This window comes from Numida meleagris, chromosome 6 (assembly GCF_002078875.1).
Source record: "Numida meleagris isolate 19003 breed g44 Domestic line chromosome 6, NumMel1.0, whole genome shotgun sequence".
NCBI classification, from domain to species: Eukaryota; Metazoa; Chordata; class Aves; order Galliformes; family Numididae; genus Numida; species Numida meleagris.
Genome location: NC_034414.1, coordinates 11,287,613 through 11,302,917, shown reverse-complemented (window position 1 = coordinate 11,302,917; position 15,305 = coordinate 11,287,613). Strand labels below are relative to the sequence as shown.

Genomic DNA, 15,305 nt, shown 5'->3' with positions numbered 1-15,305 from the left:
AATAGCATAGAATCCAGTTCTGCAGCATTTCAGACAGTGCATTTGCTGACCAGCGTACAAAATTGAGGATTTGCTCAATATTGCAGTTACTGCAATTGCTCTTTTTAAGTCCGTAGAATGCTCTCAACTTCCTATTCAGATTTGACTTTAGCTAGCCACATTGCAAGGCATTTTGTAGCACAAAATGAGCTAATGAGAGCCCAAAAGCAAGGGAAATTGAATGAAAGAGAAGAAAAGAAATGGTTTTAGGAATCCTCACAGATTTAACCCCTTTTCACAATGTTGTGAGCAGATGAGGGGTTGCAATGGCAGCAGAGCAGCACTGAACTGGAGTCACTGATGGAGGAGAGGAATGAGCCAACTAGGGGAACACAGGGAGCCTTTCCAATGTAGAAGGTAGTTTCTTAGACTTCTGAGGAGAAACACAAAAAAAGAGTTACAGAAGTAGTACAAGGCTGATAACCTAAGGGTAAGGAGAAGCTGCCACCTTGTCCAGATCCAAAAAAGTCCATCTGTCAAAACTTAATTTCTGCTGTCCCAGTGGTAGGGCAGCCATTGTGACGACTGCCCGGATTTTTCAAATTTCTTCAGTAAAAAGCACACCATTTCTTTCTTAAAGGAGTACTTCTATCATATGCTTAAATCTCCAGCATGCTCACATATGCCCGACAGCAAATAACTGCGTATACAAAAGGACGAGACAGTTCCTTCTTAACTCCAAAGAAGGTTGGCTTTGATCGGCTGAAGAGGTAGGTGAAAGGGAACCATATTTTTGCAGGCAGATCAATCCTGGCAGGCTGCCAACACAGTCCAAACCCGTGAGGTAACTTGTTTAACACCCTCCTATGCAGAGGTGTAAACAGAAGGTAGTATATGCATGACAAAGCATCGCCCACTTTTGTGACAGCGCTTCATAAATACTGGAGGAAAGAATGCCTCTCCACGCCAGTATTTGTCGCACATAAATATTTGTAATAGTTGCCATGGCAGTTGAGAAGGGAAAGATGAAAATCAGAAAACAGTGAAAGCTGTCTGAAAACAAAGAAGTGTTTCCAGAGAGAGTGCAGTAAGCTTAAGCACTGGAATTTTTATTCCTCTGAATTCTTGTTATAGGTCTTTAAATTTTTTTTCTCTTAAGTATACCTTTATTATTTAAATTGCAATAAATTATTAATATCCTGATTAATTAGACCAGAATCTAAAAGATGGCTTTCATTCATTGTGATTGCCACTTTTAACACATATGAATCTATTTGGTTATGCCTGAAATGTCAGTGATACGCTCATACTTTTCAGAGTAACTTGTAACAGATCAGGAATCTGTGATAAAGAACTTAGGCACAGAATTTCAGTTGTATTGGATGAGGTTCAGTGCCTCAGTAGCTCAGTGTCTGCAAATGGGATAGGAATAAGACCTTCTGTTGTTAAGGACCATCCCATCACTTTTCTGATGGTAACCGCTCTATGAATCTTCTTGCCAGCATCCCCATAACATTTTACAGAGGGAACTCCCACTCTGAGTACTGAAAAATCTGAGCTGAGGGTGTGTGGACTGATTTTTCCTATTGCACTGAAACCTACTTCTCTCAAGACACTAATATTAAACATGTAGTATGCTTCTCACTTTCAGCATAATAAATCTGGATGTTCTCCGCAAGCGTTGCCTTTTGATTTTCAACTGTCTGAGGTATTTTTTCCTACTGCTAAACATCAGGCTTTTTCGTTTGCTGTTTCTATGTTACAGTAATTGATTCTTTTAGAATAACGCTTTTATTTTAAAAATTCTAATTATAGTTTCTAATGTTGTACAACCACTGTTCCAATACCCAGTTTTAAGGGGTGCCCATTACCACAGATACAGTTAAAGCTTGTCACAATATCCATTATATAGTAAAACATTTTTTTTTTTCAGGAATTTAGAATAAAGCTGTAAAAAGTAACTGTGGGCTGCAGTTTTACACAGAAAATCTTTGCCCATGAGAAAATTATTGTCACAAATGCTGAAAGCATCTGTCAGTTTGCTTAGCTACTTCTAAGTGGAGTGAGTGAAAAATTAAATATAGCAGTTCAGCGGTTTAAAACATTTTTTCACACTCTGAAGTCCATGTAGAGCCACCACAGGTGTCAAAAAACCCGTGGTCCTGATTCTTATAGCTCTGTACATATCTTTATTTTGCTCCAATATTGAAAAAGGAGGTTGAAGCTGCTTAAAATAGTATGAAATTATCAGGCACAAGTGAATTTTCAGCTGATGGAGAAATCCACTGTTGTGCTCTATGGAAGAGGGAAGAATCTTGCCCCTTTTTCTTACCTCCTTGAGTAAAGAAATGGGGTAGGGATATTAATACATTAAGGGAAGAGCACTGTACAGCTTCCCGATGAGTTCTCTTCTTTTTACAACTCTCTGTTTTTCTAAATATAACCTGTGTGCCATTTTCTCCTCCAAGAACCTTAGTATCTCAGCAATAGAAAAATGTTTAAAAACATCTGCTTTTCTTCCACATAGACATGCCAAGTATCTCAGCAAGTCTTTTCTATAAAACTAAGTAGCAAGGGGACAATATTTTCTTCATTTGTAGCTTAGTTTTAGAGAATTGGTGGTCCAAAATGTTTGTGTGGTGGGCATTGCAGTACCTTCACAGCTTCTGCAAATATTAAATGATTATGTTTACAATTGGGTGGCTAGAATTTCAAAGAAAGTGCATCTTTTCTAAAAGGTCATTTGTAATTTTTCATGTAAGTCCCTATTTCATGGCAAATCCCCCCCCTTTTCTTTTAATCCAAATCAGATAAATGTGGCAACATATTTGGACATGCCTTGTTTGTAAAAAAACATCTTGGCTTTACTCACAAATCCCATATATACAGGTGCAGAATATTTGAAAAATTAGCCTTAAGAGTTTTTTCTAACATTTGTTATAACTCATGAAATTACAGCTCCCTTTATCATGCTGCTTTTGCTTCTCTCCCTTTGTGATATATAACTTATTAATTATATTATTAATTAGTATAATTTCAGCACTTCATGTGAAAGGCAAGAAGAAATGGCATATGCATACCCAAGCCCTAGGTCCTTGCAATCTAATTACTGACATGATATGACAAGTGAGAACAGCAAATACTGGGTGGAAGGGAATTAGTTGTATTGATACAAAGAATGATGTTGCATATGCTGGAAGGTGCCAAATTCAATTACAGATTTCACCCAGGATATGGGCCACAATTGCTGTGATTCCAACACATGCTAAAACCTTTTGCAAAGTTTTCTGTATTTCATGAATATCACACAATTTGAGAGAGCTGGTTTTGTAAAACTCTCTCTCAATGTTCAACACAAATCCGTTTTAAAAATCACCTTGTACCTAAGCTTTTGAAATTAATTGTTTTGCTACAAAGCAGCAAGAAAAGTTGTTCATTAACAGTATTCAGCCACACCTTGAACAATGCATCCATCAAATATGAAGTCAGGCTGCCTTTTCCTCTGTGGTGAATTCCTGTCTGTCATTTCACCATCTTAAAACAAAACAAAGCATTAACTGAAACACGAATGGATCTTGTCCCATGGCCCTTGTTCAGGCAGGATTTTCTTTACAACTCTTAGGGATGCCTGAAGATTGCAAAATTAATCCCTCTGTTTTAGAATCAGTGTCATCTTTTCTAGATGTTCTAGGTGACACTGTCGTGTCAGGAGAAATTTGAAATTATGTAGGCAACAGCAGTAAATCTGTGGCTCTTATGAGAACATATTTATGTTAAATAGATCGTTCTTCTTTGCACTGTTTGGCAGTTATGTCAGAAAACAAATGTTTTTCTCTGACAATAAAAAACGCAATTTGCAGAATCAATAGATTTTTGTTCAGACACAATAATTATTAGCAATATTTCTCATGAGTGTTTTGTCCCTTTTTATCTTACTGTGGAACTTTACTTTCCTCACTTGAGTACAGAATGAAATATCAACGGGAAACAAGAATTGTGTTTGTGGGGATGTAAACTGTAGTTAGACCTGATGACTGCAATCTTGTACTTCTGATGTCATTATTTAGGCTGAATAACCTTGAATTTACATGTATTTCACATTTTTTTCTGTCAATAATATCTGTTGTTAGCATTTAATTAATTATCTGTGAACGATCTTGAAGTCTGCAAGTGGCACATGATTGAAAAATGTAATGACACTTACATTCCTCCCTGAATCTGTAGTAGAGGTTGCTGCTTCATCCCGGCTTCATGGATCTCCAGAGAATAACTTCTCATACTCTTGTGTTACAGCACAAGTGGGGCTATGTTAGCCATTGAGGGCTTTTAGGTCAGTCCTTACGCACTAATTGTGTTAATATTCCATGAAATTTAAGATTATTTCATTGTTTCAACTGTACCCAGCTCAGTTTCCATAAGGATTAATTTTACCGTCAAATGTGGTCAAGAAATCTAAACTGTTTGTGTAAGCCATCAAGAAAATAGTTGCATTTAGTGGCCTTGATTCATTTAAATAGTATAGATTTGGGCATGGCTGGCTGCACAGCATGAATGTGATAATAGCTTGTTTAGAAATATTGTTTCAGCCCTTAATATGACCCAAGTAACAGTTCAGCTTTGAACACTGGTGAGTGAGCTGTTACTGGTGTGCTGAGAACAGTTGATTTGATTTTACACTCAGAATGGATTTCACTATTAATTTTAGCTCCAGACTTTCAAATGAGGGAAAACGTACATGCAGGTTGTGAGGGTGGCTGTGAAAACTGTTGCTGTGTTTTAACTGAGATTAAGAATTTTGCTTGCATATGTAGAACAAATGTACTAAAAAAGTAAACTCACTGTCACCAAAACTGAAAACAGGCACTTTGGAAAATATATGCTGATATATAACTGGGTAGAGTTTCCTTCATTTTGCAAAGCCACGAGCCACATGCATCAGCTCACCGCAAAGTCATTAGGTCTTTTTAAACTCAGATGAAAAACATTAACAAATACCACAAAAGGCTTTAGTATGGCCCCTTTGTTCATTCACATATGGCAGTTTATAACTCCTGCACCACTTGGGTCGTGTGTTTGTTTAAGCTGCCTCCATCAGGCCAGCCCTGAAAGAACAAAAGACATCTTGAGCGATCCTAAGCAGGAAATGGGCTAATCTAAACATGGTTTGTGACACTATAAGTAGAATAGAAAGGGGAGGGATTGATTAGTCATTAATGTCCAATTGACTCCATATGGATGTTGCAATAATAAGGCCTTTTTCAGTGCAGTAGCGGAGTTATTGAATTAGAGGTTTATGTTTCCTCAGAGCTGACCTTAGGGAATTCCCTCTTGGTTCTTCTTGTTGATGTTTTAAAGAGAATGGAGTCTCTTAACAGGAAAAATAGAAGCCTTATCATAACTGAGTGTTGCATAAATGTAGCTAACCTCTGCTACAGTATATTGTCAACTCTTAGTATTCACTTAGCATATTTCAGAAACTTTACAGGTGAAATATTTTAGAGCCCATTTGAATATTGCACTATATCGTGAATCACTTGTATTTCTCAGTATTCATCCCCTCTTTATTCACTGACGTGCAGCTTACAAGACATTTTGGGCCCTCAAATCTCAGCTGAATGATATTTGTTTAGCATTTGGAATGAAAGTATCTTGATGAACAGACACTTCCCTGCAGAATATTTGTGTCTGCATGACTGCAGGCATCCCTGTTGGGCAGCTAGTCATGTTTCCACATGGGTGTTAGTTTTGCACAGTGATGACAAGACATGCCAGTAACGACAATAGTTCATGAGATACCCATTTATTTTACCTCTCTTTCTGTTAATACAGAATCAGAAAGTCTAATGAATATGGGTGAGGATGTTAAAAAAAAGTTAGAAGCAGGCAAGGGACAAAACAAATATAAACGATACATTAACCCTATTACAAGTCTTAGATTAGAGTGAAGTAGTAATTTGTCTAACTTGGAAAAAGCTCTGAGCTTAACAGTTCAAAAAATAGATATGTTATTAATCTTGTATTCTAGATTTTCCAAAGCTTTTGTTGTGTGTGTGTCATTTTTTTCAACCCAAATTTGCATTTTTCTATTTGATTTGAAATATTGCTGTATCTTTCAGAAAGGCTGCATTTGTCTGTCTGCTTGCTAAGAGCTGGAAAGGGGAACTGCCAAGCCAGGTTTTAATGCTTCCTGCTCTTACTGCATTTCCATGTTTATGAGTAACCCCTCTCTAGCAGCAAAAGAGTGACTCTTAATTGCATGTTCATTAGGTTTTAGTTTCTGACATGCAAGCTACTAGCAGTGCTAGTTTTATTACCACAGACTGAGACAGCTGTTTTGAAGACAGAATCATAGAATCACAGAATAGTTTGGGTTGGAAGGGACCTTTAAGATCATCTAGTTCCAACCCCCCTGCTACAGGCAGGGACACCTCTCTCTAGCCCAGGTTGCTCAAAGCCACATCCAGCCTGGCCTTGAATGCCTCCAGGGAGGGGGCATCCACAGCCTCACTGGGCAACCTGTGCCAGTGTCTCACCACCCTCACAGTAAAGAATTTCTTCCTGATTTCTAGTCCAAATCTACCCTCTTCCAGTTTAAAACCATTTCCCGTCATCCTGTCACTACCTGCCTTATAAAAAGTCCCTCCCCAGCTTTTCTGTAGGCCCCCTTCAGGTACTGGTAAGCCGCTATAAGGTCTCCTCAGAGCCTTCTCTTCTCGAGGTTGAAGATCCTTGGCTCTCTCAGCCTGTCCTCATAGGGAAGGTGCTCCAGCACTCTGATCATCTTTGTGGCCCTCCTCTGGACATGCTCCAACAACTCCATGTCCTCCTTGTGTTGGGGACCCCACAACTGGACGCAGTACTCCAGGTGGGGTTTCACGAGAGCAGAGCAGAGGGGCATAATCACCTCCCTCAACCTGCTGGTCACACTTCTCTTGATGCAACCCAGGATATGGTTGGCCTTCTGGGCTGCAAGCGCACATTGCCAACTCATATTGAATCTTTCATCAATTGACTCTCCCAAATCCTTCTCCTCTGGGCTGCTCTCAAGCCATTCTCTGCCTAACTGATCATGATCAGTTCTTTCTAGAGTAGACAATAATATTATCTTAGCTTAATGAATAACTGATGATATGAGCTCTACTGCTAACAAATCACTTTCATATTAGGAACCTGGGAAGACTGTCTTTATTTCTGTATATCCTATCTGGATATATATATTTATGGAAGATGAGATGTAGTATATTCTCTAGAGTAGCCAAATACTCATTATATGAGGGGATTCAAAGGAAATGTGTCATTTCAAAAGTGAATCAATGGCCAGAGTAATTAAAGAATAACAGAGGGACTGATAAAACTCTCCCTCTCTTTGCTGTCACTTCTTTTCTCATTCTTTCTTCATCTTTTTCTCAACCTCTTTTGCTCCTCTCTGTCACAGTAATCATGATTTGCATTCTGGTAAGAAGTAAAGGCTGGATCTGATGTTTTGTTTTGGTAAATGACATACAAAATGGAGAGTAAAATCCCATCTCATTAAATACATGAAGAAAAACTTACGTGGTCAACATTTCAGGAAGATGGTGCCTGTCCTAAAATTCTTGCTATTTTACAAAGTGAGAAACTCAGATAAATGCAGGAATTCATAAATAAGTATTGTATCAGTTGTTACTATATGTTTCTTAGCATTTCATTCATGGAAAATGTTTATCTTCTCCTTGTGGATGAGGAGATTCCTTTATCTTTCAAAAGCCTGTGAGTTCTTGCCTATGCATTAGAGAACAGTCAATCTCTTTTGGAAGAAAAATATTGTTTGAAATTATTTTAATGAAGCTGTAACATTTTTATATTCATTCTGTGCTGTTCTTTGGCCCAATACTATCCCCAGATGCTAGTCTGGAATCCAGCTCCCACAGTGGAGTTGATTGCCATAGACCCACAAAAAACGATCATTCTCCTCTAATCTCATTTTAGCTTTAAATCATCTAAGTCATGACAAGTTGAGTAAATGCAAGGGAGCTAGGAAGCTAGACAGTCTACACCCTTGCAAGCTAAAAGTGTCACTTTGAGGATAGCTCAAGCCTTTAGGCCAAAGTGTAGATTTCTTTGCCAACTAAGCCATTAGGGCAGCCAAACTGTACTGCTTTTGCAATAATTTTGAATCCTGACCAAGCTCTTGATTCTGAAAACTAAACTCTCCTTCCACAATTGCAGCATGAACTGCAGAACTATCAGGTAGAGCATTAGTTGCCATAGAAAGACAATTACCAGTGTTGTCTTCTCTTCTCACCCTTCATCATTACTGTGTTCTTTATTTTATCTAATGTTTTGGGATTATTATTTATTAACTTTCTCAGAAAACATTTTCAAAAAGAACAGGTATGAAACACATACGACTTTACACTATTATATATCTTTTTTTTCAAAAATTTAAGGCATCTTTGTTTCTGTCAGTACTATCACTATCACAGCATGAAAAGAAATCCATACTTTGTAATACCTGTTTAAATTGTTTATATAGGACATGATACTGTTTAAATATCTGAATGACAGTGTGAAGTACCTAAGAACAACTGTGCAGTTTGAAAGCTTTTTTTTTTATGTGTTTCAACTTGAAAGAGCTCACTCAGCATATGTGCTTTTTATATCATTAGTGCCTCCTTTCTAACCTTCGAAGATACTGAGAATTTCTGGCTCCCCATGTGGAATCGCATGCTAACAAAAGTATTTTCTTATAACACTTTACAAGCTGAATGTAATTCTGTAGCTTTGAGATACTTAGAAGAGAACAGAGATTATACTACTTTAGTTATTTGCAGAAATTCATTTTGCAGATGCTTTTGTGACGGCCTATGGGTCAACTTGCAAATATTCCCCCAGAGATCAAGCACAAAGAACATAAACTTTTTGGCTGCTTTTTCAAATCCTTCAAGTACAGACTTGCTTAAAGCAGATGCAGCCAGAGCTTCTTGGGATGATTGTAATTTATTACTTTAAGTATAAATTGTTTTCTAACATAACCTTTCTCTGAAAATAGATTGCTTATGTGGTTTTTTCTTCCTGCCTAAATTATTTCCAGATTAAAAAATCAACCTGTAATCTACTAGCAAAAGTACTCTGTGCCCCCATTATTAGGTTATGTCAAAACTTTGTTAGAAAGGGCGAAAGACAAACTCCTTTGCCACAGTGAATAACTACCTTTCAGAAAATCAAAGATGGAAAATCATCCTACAGGTTCAAATATGTTTTCTTTGTTATGAGTAGAATAGCTCAATAGTAAATGACTTTTTAATTAAAAAATATTTTTTAAATTTGTTACAAACTTCTTAATTGCCCACATACTATTTTAAAATGTTACAGAATTTTTTAAAAGATGGAATGACCATTATGTGATACAGTTAATCTTCCTCAAATTATGCAGTTATTTATCTCGATAAATGTTTCAGTGTTGACTTACATGTTTATAACTTACTATAGTTTCACAATAAGTAGACGCTCTCTTAAAGGATGATATCTTTCACATGCATGTCGCAAGCCTTCTGACAAAAATGAACAAAGCCTCATGAACTGTATACACCCCTGAAATGGTCCTTCATGCAAATCCAAGTCTTCTGTCACTCGACAAAACTACGGTTCCTTTCTGCAGTAAAAAACTTACTGCATTTGTAGCCCCCTGTAAGCGCTGAACACTTCTTGCATGATACTTATCTTAGAATAGTGTTAAAATAGTTTTGCATCTTCCATTTGCTACAAACTTGCCTTCTTTTATATGCACGCATGTTAGTATACAAATTGCCAAATTGGTGTCAGTTATAAAGTAATGGCACTGGAGGCATCATAAATTGCCATGGTGATCCTCAGTTGAAGACACTGCTGTATATGAATGAGTGTTTTGCTCTCAGAGTAATGTATGTCTTCATCTGGCCCAGTAGTCAGCATATTGCCCTGTGTTGATGGATACAGTCAGCTTGACACTACATTTCACTGCACAATAAACATGGCTGTCAACACCATGTAAAGCAAAATGAATCTATCCTGTATGGTCAGTGCTTTTTAAATTAAATTAATGTACTGTGGACCTGGTGGCAAAAAGGTAGTGTATTAGTCATGCATCCTGTATTTTAGGACTTCTTTCACATAAATGTATTTCCTACACAGAAAGTTTTAAATGGTGTATCTATGATATAGTGTTTTTATGGTAAATTAGTGTTTGTACAATTAAAATCTTTTGAGTCAGTCACTGAAATTAGTAGATCACTACTTAGTGTAAAGAAATAACTTTTTTTTTTTTTTGCAAATATGAAATAAATGTCCAAGGCCTAAGATTACATATGTCAATTTCCTATTGTAGGAAAGACCTTTTTGCCTTTCTGTTGTAGTGAAGATCTAGTTCTGTAAACATATGTTATTATCATAACGCAAAAGTTTTCCTGGAAAAATGAGGCATTATCCAGTCTGTTAGCTCTTTCTTCTGTATTAACTAGTTCTACAGCTCATACACAGTCCTGTGAACTCTGAATTTCTTATGATGGTTTGCTGCTTGTGGCCAAACAACAGGACTGGCTGCATTCAAAAACCAAACTACAGTTTGCATGCACAAGCTGAACTGTGGGTAGAGAGTTTTCTTGCAAATATGTGATTGAATGTTCCATGACACGTTTAAATTCAACTGAAGCAGATGTTACCTTAAGATGTTCAGCTCCAGACATGATCAGTCCCATACAACCAGTAGCTTGCATCTTAGTGTACTATATAATTTATTTTAAGAAATGTGTGATGTGCTTCTCTGCTCCAGCAGCAGTCATTGTAAGCAACTTGTGTGAACAGGTCTGCAACAGTTTGGATTCTCAAGTGTAGCTTTTATGTGAGTTTTGTTGAGCATTCTGAACATGAATGCTATGTTAAGATCTCAAACTGAGATTTTTTCAAACCTCATAACTGGAGAAATAATAGTGTAATTTTCTCATTCAGATGTTGATGGGTGAGTCTGAGCAGTTACAAGTGAAATCACTGGACATCCTTTCTCTGTCTCTGTCTCTCTCATAGATCTGGCAGCAGAGAGGGAAAGAGAATGAGGCTAAAATAAACACAGCACTGAAAGCACTTGCATGATCCACATAATAATGTTTTGCATCCATCTTGTTTCTTCCTGCCCTGACATTACAGGAAGTAAAGCAATGAATGGCTCTGCAGCTAAACTACAGCAGTATTATTGTTGGCCAACAGGAGGTGCCACTGTGGCTGAAGCTCGAGTCTACCGGGATTCGCGGGGTCGAGCCAGTAGTGAACCACACATCAAACGACCAATGAATGCTTTCATGGTTTGGGCAAAGGATGAGCGTCGAAAAATTCTCCAAGCTTTCCCTGACATGCACAACTCCAACATTAGCAAAATTCTAGGTAAGTTCAAGGCAGTGAACAACTTGTGACTGTGAGTGAACCAAATTTAAGGAAAACTTAGAATGCTGTGCTATAGCAGTGATGATTGGCAGACATTAGTTTTTTCTGGAGATGCGAAATGATGAGGTTATTTGTATTAGTGAACAGGCTAGTAGCTACCTTCATAGTTATGTAACTTCACTGATTTTAGGACATACTTTGTCAGGGAGATGTTCACTAAAACTGGTATTACTGAAAGTGACACAAATCAAAACTCGTGCGCTGTTTTCATTCCTTTCCTTTTCCCTTTTAACACTGTCCCTAAATTCTATTTATTTCTAACAGCAGACTGACGATATGCTTTTAACTTAGTAACATTTGTGAAGAATGTTTTGTGAAATATGTTGCAAGAGTCTATCCCGATAAAAGATCTAATTACAAGATTCCATCAGAAATCACTTGAACTACAGATCACCTGAATGTAAAATGGTACTTTCTGGAGTAACTACTGAGAAAAAAAAGATAGTAAAGAACAAAATCATGATGGAAGGTTAATGTCAGGCAGTGCAATATCAAGAAACCTGGCACAGTTTAAGGGACATGTAGACATATATCTTCTCGGATGCAAAATATTAGCATGTTCAAAAAGCTAAGGAAGCACTTGCATCATACAACTAAAATATTGCTTAATCAAAATATGCTTTTGTTAATATTTAATTTGTATAGATTGGTGACAATTGGGGAATACACCACGGATTGTTTTGTCTCTGTGCAAATAAATTGTCTCATTTTTGAGAAATTTTGATTTGCTTTTTGAGACCTCTCTGGAGAATTAGAAACATACGTGAGAATGAGTGGTGAAACATGAAAACCTTTATTTACTTTGAGTCTTTGAAGCTGAAGACAGATCCTAAATGTAACTCATAATAAATAAAAGTAAAAATCAAATTTCATCTGTAATCATTTTATTGTAAATTTTGAGTTCAAATACATTCTTACCCAAGTTTATTACAGAGGCAAGCATATATAGAAATAAATGTTGCTTTGTCCTAAAACTTTCAAAATCTTACTTCGTAGTTCTCATATTTTTGTCTACCATATTAGTAAGTTATATGAATAGCCTTTCAGTTTTGTATAAAACCTGCTCTGTTTCAGTGTTGGCAGCTGTAGGGAATCTATATTATTTGTGTGCATTCTGTGAAAAAACTATTAGGAGTATAGTAACTGTATTCATTAAAATGTAAACTTTCTGCATAAATATATCAGAAGTGCCAGCAATTGAGTGTTTGTTAACCATGGAATTAACCTGTCATTATTTTCTCTGCCACAAATAAGTCTGTATCCATATAATATCTGTGCAACTTTTCCAGGACAATAAGAAAAAACTTGAAATATTAGAGCTGACACAGAGTATGGCTGACTATGGATTATATTTATACAACTTTTCCATTTGTTGATGTATGAAAAATCTTGGTAAAAGAACAGCTTCCACCCACGTTTAACACAGCTGTAATCATTTTATCCATCTAAAAGACACCAAAAAACTACTTTCTGCCTTTCCTATCCCATAAAAAAAACAAAACACCTTCTCTATTCAAATGTTTAGATAGCTTCTTATAAACAATGTGAGAGATCTGAATTCTTTTTCCTCTTTCTGTGAACACTGCATTATATTTTGTACTTTTTATTGGTGCAGCTTTCAATGAAAGTTTACAGTACCCGAAGTGGGATAGAGAGTTACAAATATGCTTTCCGTTTTTCTCCTTTTTTTGAAAAAGGTAATTTTTGTTAAGAAAATAAAGTGTAACTTTCCCAAGGTAGTCCTTTCCACTTATGACGTGGTTGGAAGCGTATATCAAAATATTAGTAAATTTAAGACAGACAAGGGATTTTTTCATAATATTCTTGAATCTGTAAGGTTTTGATATTTTATCCTACTGAATAGAAAGGTACTAATATCTGCTAGTAGGAGGGTATAGCCCACATCTCCATAAAACTATCAAACCAAATATCCCCAGGCAATGTGTTAAGCCTTAAAAGTACAGTTGTAGATCTTACTGAGCCGTAATAGTGTGCATGCTAATACAAAGGTATATATTTATTCATAGATTAACGCTCACATTATTAAATAATAATAAAAAAATCTGTTTTGAGGCATGAGGATGAGGTCTTGAGAACTAACTATTGATTTTAAGTGCATCTATTTAATAAAGATTTACATGTGTTAGGTTTGCAGCAATATCTGAAAGTCAAGGCTCTTTTAAGATGTGTCTTAAAATACAAGAGCTGGCTAATGTAAATTCCAATCAGCTTATTTAATTAACTTATTTAAAATGTATTTATTATAGCAAGAAGATGCACTGAAATGCGTATGTGTAAAACTGCACTTGCTTTACCTGGGCACTCACTGATGGCTTTGTTAATAGGATCTCGCTGGAAGTCTATGTCAAATCAAGAAAAACAACCTTATTATGAAGAGCAGGCACGGCTAAGTAAAATCCACCTAGAAAAGTATCCTAATTACAAATACAAACCTCGACCAAAACGTACCTGTATTGTTGATGGAAAGAAATTGCGTATTGGTGAATACAAACAACTGATGAGGTCTCGAAGACAGGAGATGAGGCAGTTTTTTACCGTAGGGTGAGTACTATTGTAATTGTTTTCATTGCATTGGAATGAGCATTCTCTTTGACAACAAATTCACTTATCTGTTTAAGCCACTTATTAATGGCATTTAGAAGGTAAGGATCTGAATCTATAAAATCATGTTAAAAACATATATCTCAGAAAATGGAACCTTAGCTTGCCACTAAATTCTGATTATAAAACTGACAGTGGAATTCTTCAAGAGGAATTGTCTTCTGTTATCCTGAAAGTTTTGACTCATGCCTTTTGTGAGTTGCTAATATGCTAATCCACTCAGAGTTAGTAACAGCTCCAGTAGAATTTCCTAAGTTAAGACAAGAACAAAAAGAACAACACAAAAAAATTGTTCCAGTGTAGAATAAGGAGTTGGGAAAGGTGGAAAATGAAAAAAGGTACAGGAGTAATTGTTGTTAGACTAGGAACAAACATAAAGGAATGGTATCATTACATGAGAGTACGAGGATTTTTGTTACAAATAGGACTGTGATAAATAATCTTTTTTAAAAAATGCATGGTTTAGGATGAGTCTTTCAAGTAGTGCATAGGCAGATTGGATAGAATTACAATTTGGAATATATGGTACAGAAAGAACCTGGCACAATTTTAAGAACATTGTGCGTGGTTTTTTACAGCATTATCTCTGTTCTTCAGGACAGAAGGCAGAACTATGAAAGACTGACAGACGAAAGATAGCATTAGTGCAGTGAAACAACTGCAGCATAACTGATTTCTCTCTCCTGTGCTTTTTTTAATGAATTGATCTGTGATGCTCAGTGCGCCAACAATGTTTCTGGTGGTTTACAGAGAGTCTAAATGCTTTCTCCACTGCCAGTCCTTCCAAATTCACAATGTTCTGCTTATTTCTTTAATCACAATAGTCTCCTTTTGTTGGGTACTTTAGTACCAGATAATTGACCTTGACGTGGATTATGTGCCCTCATTTTTGGCTTGGGACGGAGAACTCCTGTTGCAGTCAATTATTCTGTGGTACAGCCTGCAACAATGTGGGCTCTTTCTTCAATCAGTAAATTGAAGTGGTTTTGATATGTTGAAATAACCCTCCAGTCTACAATTTTAACATTGTATTTTTATTCTTCACTCTAAGGGAAATTGTTTACTAATAGGCTTCCATCAAAATTGTTCTTAGAACCCTAAACGGAAATCTGAATACATACAGCACATCACAAGTTACATTCAGACAAAGGGAATGAAACTTCAGCTGTTGTCCAAAGCAGTTTGACAGGCCAAATCATATCTATACAAGAAATGCAAAAACAGCAATCTGGACAATTTGCCAATTGTTT

General features: G+C 36.5%; 1 protein-coding gene across 11 annotated transcripts in view; it reads left to right on the top strand.

Moving 5' to 3' along the window:
• SOX6 (SRY-box 6) overlaps positions 1 to 15,305 on the top strand; it is a 410,347-nt gene that overhangs the window by 381,681 nt on the left and 13,361 nt on the right. For 9 of the 11 annotated variants that reach the window (XM_021401613.1, XM_021401611.1, XM_021401609.1 and 6 more), the window contains 2 exons: positions 11,140 to 11,373; positions 13,779 to 13,995. In XM_021401613.1, coding sequence (XP_021257288.1) covers positions 11,140 to 11,373; positions 13,779 to 13,995 — 451 coding nt within the window. The remainder of the gene's footprint in view (positions 1 to 11,139; positions 11,374 to 13,778; positions 13,996 to 15,305) is intronic. The other 2 variants (XM_021401608.1, XM_021401607.1) reach the window with 1 other exon arrangement.